Genomic DNA, 10,259 nt, shown 5'->3' with positions numbered 1-10,259 from the left:
CGCCGCTTCGTCCACCACGCGAAAGCTAAACCCCGCTCTCGCGGGAGCAAACGTGGTTTCGAGCGAGAACTTCTACCCCTACCCCGCCTCCCAAGGGTCACATGACTGGCGCCTGCGTCCTAGACTCAAGGTCTTTCCTGGTCGCCTACTGGCTGTTAACTCGGCTACAGGTTGTCGCGAGGTCCATTCCGGATATAGACTCTTCAACTAGCCCTCCTTTGCGGAAGCCTGTCACAACCTAGCCGTCCACATTTTAGCGGAAGTTCGTCACGTCGCAGTTGCCCCCGCACAGCGGATGTGTGTCGCCGCTTAGGTGACGCTGGGAAGTGCTTGCAGCCTCCGCCGCTGCCTTCTGGTTGAAGCACTATGGAGGGAGAGAGGAAGAACAATAACAAACGGTGGTATTTTACTCGAGAACAACTGGAAAATAGCCCATCACGTCGTTTTGGCCTGGACCCAGATAAAGAACTTTCTAATCGCCAGCAGGCGGCCAATCTGCTCCAGGACATGGGACAACGTCTTAACGTGTATCCTTGCGGCCTAGGCCTCCGGCCTTGGAGTCAGACCCGCCTTGCTAGGGCTTCAAGGCCTCAGGCTCTGTCAGGGACGGAAGAGAGAGAAGGTGGGCAGGGGCTGAATGTCTAGGTGAGAGAGCCTCCGATGGGGCGGGCTGAAGTTCAGTGTTGCGCCAGGGAAGCGAGGCGGAGTTAATTTCCCGCTCGCTCACCAATGCCACCAGCGTTGCTGGGAATTCGTATCCTTCGCAGCTTTGTGTTTTAACCAGCCGTTCCTGGTCCCATTTCGTTGTGTTCTGGTCTCCTGGTTTGGTGATTTAGAGATAGTACTTTTCTGCTATTCCTCAGGGGTTTGGTGGAGGTTTCACTGTTGATGGCTGCTTTTTGAACTTAGTGTGTAAAGACAGTTTTGAGAAATTCGGGACCTGTAGGTCTTAAGAAGAGAGGGTGGCCTAGAATTAATGCTCCAGCTATGGTTCAAAATCGTTCCTTCCACTTACTAGCTGTTTAAGAAACCTGTCAAATTCTTGGTTTTCTTGTCTGTAAAATGGAGTGATAACTGTTGCATGTAAATTCTGTACCTAAGAAAATGCCTGGCACTCATGTTCAGATGGTAGCTACTGTAAAACTTACAGAATTTCAGAGGAAGGAAGGATGTCAGTTTCTGTTTGTAAGGATATAGACCCAGGGATATAATGTTTTAAAAAACCGTTTACAGAATGTTGAGTTTTTAACTTACTCAGAGTTCTGATGTGTACTTGTTTTCTTTATATTTCAAAGATCAGATAATTTAGTGATCCCCCCCTTCAAGTATTTTTGTCAGAAAATATGCTCACTTTGTAGCAGAGAAAACTTATATAGTTATAAAGTTCTTTCCACTCTGGAAATGAAAAATTATTTTTGGGTGAAGCTCCTATTATAGTGTGTGGCTGGCTGTAATGTTGTACCTTAAAGTTGTGCTCACCTCAAAAGAGGTGTCCTGTTTATTGAGGATATTTGATTTGTTTCCCAAGCATTAGGTCAGTACTAAGTTAAATTTCCTGTTTGAAATTCTGTTTTAGTACATCTAGCCCTTTTTTATGTGTGTGTTGTTATTAAGGTTGTTGACATCTTCGGACCACAACCTCTTCCCTGAATAACCCACATTGTCTCTGAGGTCTTCAGAAGTAAGGCATTTAAAATTTTGTCAGTGAATGAGTATCAAATCATTCCACAGTGTTTCTTCTCCCAGGGATCACCATATGAGAAGGCTTAGTTGTCACACACAAGGGGGACTGAAAAGTTAATTTTTGGAGCTTAGAAAGTGAGTAGATAGTAGAGACATACCTAGGGGCCAGATCAGGGAGGGTGTTATGAGTCACGTGAAGAGATATCCTGAGCTAATGGATCATCACAGCAGGATTTTCAGGAGGCAAGTGACAGGATTAGGTCTACATAAATTTTTTATATTCCTTGATCCACACATGCTAAGAAGCTTGGTTGTTATCAGTTCAGCAGATTTACATACTGAATACCGGTTGTGGGTAAGGCATTATGTTAAGCGTCAGTTGGTGGTTAATAATTTGGTGAAAGGAAACAGATTTGCTCTTTAATTTGGAAAATTAAGTATGATTTTCATTTAGAACCATGTACTGTGCTTAACTGCGTGGTCCTTTTGGGAGGATATATAGGCTGTATTTTTGGGAGTTGTTCTGCCTGCCTGTTTTGGGGCCTTAACTTTAACATTATAGCTCACAATTGACTATCAACACTGCTATAGTATACATGCATCGATTCTACATGATTCAGTCCTTTACACAGTTCCATCGAAATGTAAGTATTATTACTATTTTGTGTAGCGTAATCATTTTGTGATCGATTCCAGCAGCTTCCTGTGTGTGGGGGGTGAGGAGGTTGATCTATGTTGCTGAACTGGGATTTGAAATTTAGAAAATAGGATTGATCACTTTCATTGTGTGTCACCCTGAATCCAGTCTTCCAGTTTTTCAGTAAACTGTCTGGTTAGTTATTTGGTAGGTTTAGTGCATCTTTAGGATAGATGGATTCTCTAATAAAGAAATAGATAATTGAACACCACCATTTTTGGGTTGGGAGAGGAGCATTAAAAGGGAGATGATGCTTAATTTAAGAGTAACTTTTGAAGTGGTAAATAGTAATGTAGCCACAGGAAAACAAGTGAATCTAAGTGATTTCGATTTTCTAAAAATCTTTGATAGAATTGCAATCAGTGACTGGTTAGAGAGGGAAAACACATTATATGATGATGGGGGGCGACTTTTAAGACAGGAAGAAGAAAATAATAATAATAAAGGGATTTTTTTTTTCCTGGACAGAATTGTAAATAGTGCTATTTTCAGTTTTGATACCTGAAATGGTCCTATTTAACATTATTATAAATGACTTTGAAGTGAGTACATAGTGATATCCCGGTTGCAGGTAAGACTATATTTGTTTAATTAAATCACAAGGTAATAGGGCTAAACTTGATGAATACTTAAGATGGGTTTGTGAGTCAAATATGTCTTCCCCCTTTTTTTTAAAAGAAAGGTTATGTTTTGAAGAAAAGTGTTTAAGACTTACCCTTAGGATGATAGGCTTTGAGCTCTTTTAAAAAAAAAAAAGTTATTTATTTATTTGACAGAGAAAGATCACAAGTAGGCAGAGAGGCAGGCAGAGAGAGGGGGGAAGCAGGCTCCTTGCTGAGCAGAGTCCGATGTGGGGCTGGATCCCAGGACCCTGAGATCATGACCTGAGCTGAAGGCAGCGGCTTAACCCACTGAGCCACCCAGGCGCCCCTGAGCTCTTTTTTTTTTAATGCCACGGAAAGAGAATCTGTGAAGTTATATAGTGCTCTTGTAATATAAGTTGGCATACTCAGTATTGGGAGTAACTGTACTGGAAACCCTTTGGATCTGTGGATTAAGTATTCCCAATTTTTATCCTGTCAGCTTGGCTTTCTCCTACCAGTAGACCTCTTACCTCCAGCCATGCCCTACCACTGATTGCAAGAAGCAAGTTTATTAAGACAGAGAAAAGCATTTAATGAGGATATCTGTCTGATAGCTCTATAATAGAAGGTAGTGGATAAAGAATGAAATTTGAGGAGGAAGTCCATAGCTGTCTTGCCAATTCTGAATGTTCTTCGTGTCTTCCCTTTTATAATGGTAAAGATTTGAAATTTGGAATGAAATACATCTCAAATCCGTTTGTCCACTTTGTGCACATGTATATTATATACTTTTCCTGCTTATATCTTTTAAGTCATTTTTTTCCTTGTTTCCTGTGTATTAAGCTTAGCAAGGACAGAGACTCACTTTTCTGTGTATCCTCTGAAGCACCTTCAGTAAACTTGAATGAATGAATGAATGAACTGGTAATTATCCAATAAATATAGAGAGATTCCAGTGGATGACATGACCTTTTCCAAAATACAGTGACTTTTAAAATTTGGGATTGTCGATCCTCTCTAGAGAATTGATTTTAGGCACATTCTGGAACCGATCAAAAATACCACCCCTTATCATGCTTAGCGAAATAAGTCAATCGGAGAAAGACAACTATCATATGATCTCCCTGATATGAGGGAGAGGAGATGCAACATGGGGGGTTAAGGGGGTAGGAGAAGAGTAAATGAAACAAGATGGGATTGGGAGGGAGACAAACCATAAGTGACTCTTAATCTCACAAAACAAAGGGGGGGTTAATGGGGGGAGGGGGGTTGGGGGGGGAGGGATTATGGACATTGGGGAGGGTATGTGCTATGGTGAGTGCTGTGAAGTGTGTAAACCTGGCGATTCACAGACCTGTACCCCTGGGGATAAAAATATATTATATGTTTATAAAAAATAAAATTAAAAAAAAAATACCACCCTTTAATATCTTAGTTTTAAGACGTGATAAATCCAAGTTCAAATTTGAGAGGACTTAATACATTGTTGTAGCATTGATATTTGTCCTATCAAGCTCCTGTGCATTTTTCATGTTATTTTTTTCTCATGATAAAGGTAATAAATGCTTATCGTAAAAATTAATATGGAAATGTATAATGTAGAAAGTGAAAGATCCTCTGTAATTCCACCCTCCAGGGTTAACCATTGATAAATGTTTTGTCATATAGTGTCTTGGGCATTTTTGTGTGTAAATACCTAGTATTTATGTATTTCTATTAAAAAATAATTTCTGATTATAATACTATTATGTGAATTGCCTTTATTAGTTAACAGTATATATTGGATATCTTTTCATAGTGGTTTTTCATTACAGTTGACCTTTGAACGAGGTAGGGGTTGGGGTACCTACCTCTACACAGTTGAAAATCCACATGTAATTCTTGACTCCCCAGAAAGTTAACTAGCAGAAGCCTTACCAATAACACAGTTAACACGTATTTGTATGTTATATGTATCATATACTGTATCCTTACCAAAAAATAGGCTGGAGAAAAGAAAATATTAAGAAAATCATGAGGAAGACAAAATACAGTTATAGTACTGTATTGTATTTATAGAGAAAAAATCTGCATATAAGTAGACTGACACAGTTCAAACCAGTGTTGTTCAAGTGTTAGCTGTATTTTATTCTATTTTTTTATGTGTGTTAGCTGTATTTTAAATGGCCACATAGTATTTCTTTGTATTGTTACCATTTATTTCACCTCCATACTGGCGGATATTTGGGTTGTTTGTAGTTTAGTAATTATAGGTAATGTTATATAATATTGGTACATATATTATATGACTTACATGATTGTTTTAATATAAATTCTTATAGGTAAAATTACTGTGTCCACAGGGCTGCATTTAAAAAATTTTTGTCCTGTCAATTTGCCTTACTGAAAGATTGTATCTGTATACATTGTTTTGTTGTGTCAGTTTGCCCTACTGAAAGATTTTATCAGTATACATTGTTTCCAGCAGTGTGAGAGAGGGTCCTTGTCTCTGCATTCTCACAAATAACGTATTTATTACATCAGGAAATAGTAAGTTTTAACTACTTGTTGTGCACTTGGGATACAGCGGTGAACAAGATAGAGGGCATCCTAAATTATTTTCTTAATTTACCTTTTTTTTCAATTAGTGAAGTCAAGCTTCTTAAACCTATTTAGGTCATTGTTCTTATGAAATTGAAAAATCAACTTAAAAATTGACTTGATTCTCTTTGCTCCTCTTTTATTCTGATTTTCTTTTTTATACGAGCTCCCATATGTTAGGGCTGTATGTCATGTGTTGTGAATACTTTCCTCATTTTGTTCTATTACTTTGTTCATAGAGTTTTGAAGCCTAGAACTCTTGCCTTTAAAAACTTTTTAAAAAATTTTTGTTGAGGTATAACGGTAAAGCACAAAAATCTGAAATGTGCAACTTGATTACTTTTTGCATTATTATTATTATTATTGTATGTATATGTAGCCACCACTCAGATGAAGATAAAGTATATTTCCAGCACCCTGGAGGATAGAGAACTTGTCTTTTTTTTTTTTTTTTTTTTTTTTAAAGATTTTATTTATTTATTTGACAGAGAGATCACAAGTAGGCAGAGAGGCAGGCAGAGAGAGAGGAGGAAGCAGGCTTCCTGCTGAGCAGAGAGCCCGATGCGGGGCTCGATCCCAGGACTCTGAGATCATGACCCGAGCCGAAGGCAGCGGCTTAACCCACTGAGCCACCCAGGCGCCCCGAGAACTTGTCTTTCAGTGGAAATAAATTTTATTTCTTTAGTGGACATGATTAAATGATTAATTTTCATTTAATTTTTGGCATTGTATTTTTTTTTTGAGAAGAAATTTAACCTCATGAATTGAATTTCTAAATGTACTGTCTTAAATGTTTTCAAAAGAGGGAGTGTAAAATTAATGGTGAGCAACTTGGTGTGTTTATGTAATATTTCATATATTATGAAATTGGGTGCTGTATTTTAATATCTAACAGATTTAATTGGGTCTATTTTATTCTGGTTAGCTTATCCTTAAGGGGTCAAGCTTAGTGGTTAAGAGAATGGGCTCTGGAGTCAGACATGTCTGTCTAGGTTTGGATTTTGTGAACTGCTTACTAGTTACATGGCTTTGGGTAAGTTACCATAGGCCTCAGTTTTCTCATCTCTTCGGAGTCAGTAATAGTGCCTGTCTCCTAGAGTACTTAATAAGATTTATTTGTTTATTAGAGAGAGTGCTAGTGGGGGAGGGGCAGAAGGAGAGGGAGAAAGAATCTCATGTAGACTCTTCATTGAGTGCAAAGCCCAGGAGTCCCAACTTGGGGCTTGATCCCATGATCCTGAGATCATGACCTGAGCTGAAATCAACAGTTGGACACTTAACCAACTGAGCCACCCAGAAACCCCCATAGTTCTTATATATATATACACATGCATATATATATATGTATGTATGTATATATAAGATTTTATTTATTTACTTGACAGAGATCACAAGTAGGCAGAGAGGCAGGCAGAGAAAGAGAGGGGGAAGCAAGCTCCCTGCCCGATGCGGGGCTCAATCCCAGGACCCCGGGACCATGACCTGAGCTGAAGGCAGAGGCTTTAACCCACTGAGCCACCTAGGCGCCCCAATATTTAAATGAATTAATTTACAAAGTGCCTGTACATAACGAATAAATACTAGGTGGCATTTTTATTCTTTTAAAATGGAGAAGATCTTAGATTCTAACCTGGTATAAGAATTCCTCTTAGAAATTGCCTTTGATAGGAACGTGCTTGAGTAAATTGGCTTGGTAAGTGATTCCATGAGGAGCAATGAGTATTTACATGGTTGTGCAAAAATTAGACTGAAATTTACCTCTTGCAGTCTTCCACTTAATGAGTTGTTACCTTGCCTTCTTAGCCATTGTTTGTACACCATATTTTAATTTGTGCCTTTTGAATATATTGTTAGTTCCTTGAAGACAAAGTTGTAGGCTAAAAATCTTAGTGTTGTCTTTAAGTAGTTCTTTTCCTTTCTGCTTTTTCCTATCAGTTAAAAAGTCCTGTTAATTTTTAGAGTGTTAGCTGTTTTTTCTTTATATAGTCATCATAAAATTGAAAGAAGAGAGAGAGGGGCACCTGGGGGTGGCCTCAGGTGGTTAAGTGTGTGCCTTTGGCTCAGCCCATGATCCCAGGGTCCTGGGACAGAGCCCTGAGTTAGGCTCCCTGCTAGTGGGTGCCTGCTTCTCACTCTCCCTCTTCCTGCTGCTCCCCCTGCTTGTGCTTGCTCTCTCTCTGGCAAATAAATAAATAAAATCTTTTTTTTTTTTTTTTTAAACAGAGAATAAAAGAGGAAATGATGATATTCCTGTAGCTAACTGCTCAGAGAAAATCCTGTTGACATTTTAGAATTTTTTTTCTTGGCACACAAATACATACACAAAAATTTAGTGAAGCCCCGTTAATTTTCTAAAATCATGCCTGCGGTTCCCCCCGTTTTTCTACTGCTAATGCCTACTCTAAACTTTATTTCTTAATGCCTGGATTACTAATTTCTTTTTTCTTTTTTAAAATTAACTTTTAATGAGTTTCATTCTTTCCTCTTTTTAGTCCTCCCTAGGACTGGATATGTCTGTCCGTCTGACCTTCCTTCCTTTATTAAATATTTATTTGAGAGTGTGTGTTTTTTAAGATTTGATTTATTTATTTAACAGAGACACAGTGAGAGAGGGAACACAGGCAGGGGAAGTGGGAGAGAGAGAAGCGCTCTCTGCCGAGCAGGGAGCCCGATGTGGGGCTTGATCCCAGGACCCTGGGATCATGATCTGAGTCGAAAGCAGATGACTGAGCCACCCAGGCACCCCTCAATTTAGTATGCTCTGATTACTCACATCTTGTTCATTCATGCCTATCTTCCTCTGGTCCTGCTTTGTTTATCCTGAGGTCTAGCAGTATATATGGAGTTTGCTGCTTAAAACTGCAACAAACATGAAGGAAGAGAATTATTGCTGTGAATTGGATTTGTGGATAAAAATCTCTTCCAGCGAAATAGCAGATAGCAGCAAGGATATAAAGAAGTATTAGAATGCCTATCAGTTCTACTCCGTAAAGTGAAATAGATACTTAAATTATATAAAATTATTTATCATATTTCTTTGACTCCTGGTTCTTGCCATTGCCATCTTTGATTCATTGAAATATTCTTAAGATTCAGTAGAACTTCTTCTGAGATTTCTCAGATCCCCACCAGGCTACATTTATGTCATATTGCTCTAATCTGTTAACATTGTTTTGTGACTGAATTTGTTGTTTACTTGTGTATTGGCTTGAGATTTTTTTTTCCCTGTGTGCCTTTATATAACATCTTGAATATAACACTATTTTAAAATTCCCTTTTATAAGATTTGTGTTCCCTCCATATATAAGTATACTTGAGATGATTCACATACAATAAAATATATCCTTTTAAAGTCTGCAGTACGCTGAGTTTTTGTTGTTCTAAAAGATTTTGTTTCTTTTAGAGAGACTGCGCATGAGCAGGGGGAGAAGCAGAGGGGGAGGGAGAGGCGGGGGGGGAAAGAAAATCAAGTCAACTCCTTGCTGAGAATGGAGGTGGACATAGGGCTTGATCCCATGACCCTGAGATCATGACCTGAGCCAAAACCAAGAATTGGACACTTAACCAACTGAGCCATCCAGGTATCCCAAGTCACTGGTTGTTAATATATTCACCAAGTTATGCAACCATCACCATGGTCTAATTCCACAAAATTTACATTGCCCCAGAAAGAAACTTCTTATGCATTCATGGTCACTCCCATTTTCCTATTCTAGCCCCTGGCAATCACTAATCTACTTTCAATTTGCCCCTTGAAAAAAAAGTATATAGAGGGTTATGATATAAACTTAAAGAACTTCATTTTAAATAGAAAACCAACTATTTACGTCTAGTCGTTTCTCACATAGATTGCTTTCAACGAGAGTTTGTTGAACGGTTGATGTTTGGGAGTGGATGGATATAGATTAACAGATATGAGAGGGGATGGCATCTTAAGGAGAAAAGGCATTACTGAGAAGTGATGAAGTTAGGGCAAGCAGGGAATTTGGTTTGAGACTTAGGTCTTTTTTAGATCTACCTTGATCTAGGAATAAATAATGAATGTAATTTATTTTCTTTCCATCCAGTCTGTGGCTCCAGCGGCCTTATTTCTAGCAGCTAAAGTAGAGGAGCAACCAAAAAAATTGGAACACGTCATCAAGGTAGCACATGCTTGTCTCCATCCGCAGGAATCACTTCCTGATACTAGGAGTGAGGTAGGGGATTCATTACACATATCTGTTTTTCTTTATTTATTTTGATGGTAGCTTAGTTTTGTAACTTTGATTTACTTAAGTCTGAGTGGGGCCTGTTGAATTTTTAGTTTTTATTTTTCCTTTACAAAAAACATCAGAAACTATAGCAAAAGTTAGTTGTATTCATATAGTGAAATTGGAAAATACAGAAAAACAAAGAAGAAAATGTATCACCTAGGTATAATTTGGACCATAGATATGTAAGTGATCATTATTATTTCTCAGTTCTTTTCTATGAATAGCTACACACATATGTATTTTTATGTCTTTTCCACTTATTATAATGTAAATATTTTCCCATTTTAGTCTCCCTTTTCTGTCTCTCTCTCTTTTTTTTTTTTTTTTTAAAGATTTTTAAAATTTCTTTGACAGACAGAGGTCACAAGTAGGCAGGCAGGCAGAGAGAGAGAGGAGGAAAGCAGGCTCCCCGCGGAGCAGAGAGCCCGATGTGGGGCTCGATCCCAGGACCCTGGGATCATG

The 10,259-nt window shown here is 38.5% G+C and overlaps 1 protein-coding gene across 3 annotated transcripts in view; it reads left to right on the top strand.

The window, feature by feature from the left end:
- Window positions 1-257: 257 nt before the first annotated feature.
- The window catches only part of LOC111157918 (cyclin T1), a 32,824-nt gene continuing 22,822 nt past the window's right edge, over window positions 258-10,259 (top strand). For 2 of the 3 annotated variants that reach the window (XM_022519654.1, XM_022519655.1), the window contains exons 1-3: window positions 367-527; window positions 2,246-2,327; window positions 9,612-9,740. In XM_022519654.1, the coding sequence (XP_022375362.1) occupies window positions 367-527; window positions 2,246-2,327; window positions 9,612-9,740 (372 nt within the window). Of the gene's footprint in view, window positions 528-2,245; window positions 2,328-9,611; window positions 9,741-10,259 lie in introns of all 3 variants that reach the window. The other variant, XM_022519653.1, reaches the window with a different exon arrangement.

Source organism: Enhydra lutris, unplaced genomic scaffold (genome assembly GCF_002288905.1).
Source record: "Enhydra lutris kenyoni isolate GAN:26980312 unplaced genomic scaffold, ASM228890v2 scaffoldscaffold56, whole genome shotgun sequence".
In the NCBI taxonomy this organism is placed as follows: domain Eukaryota; kingdom Metazoa; phylum Chordata; class Mammalia; order Carnivora; family Mustelidae; genus Enhydra; species Enhydra lutris.
The sequence above is the reverse complement of the archived record's forward strand: the minus strand, read 5'-3'. Positions and strand labels throughout refer to the sequence as shown.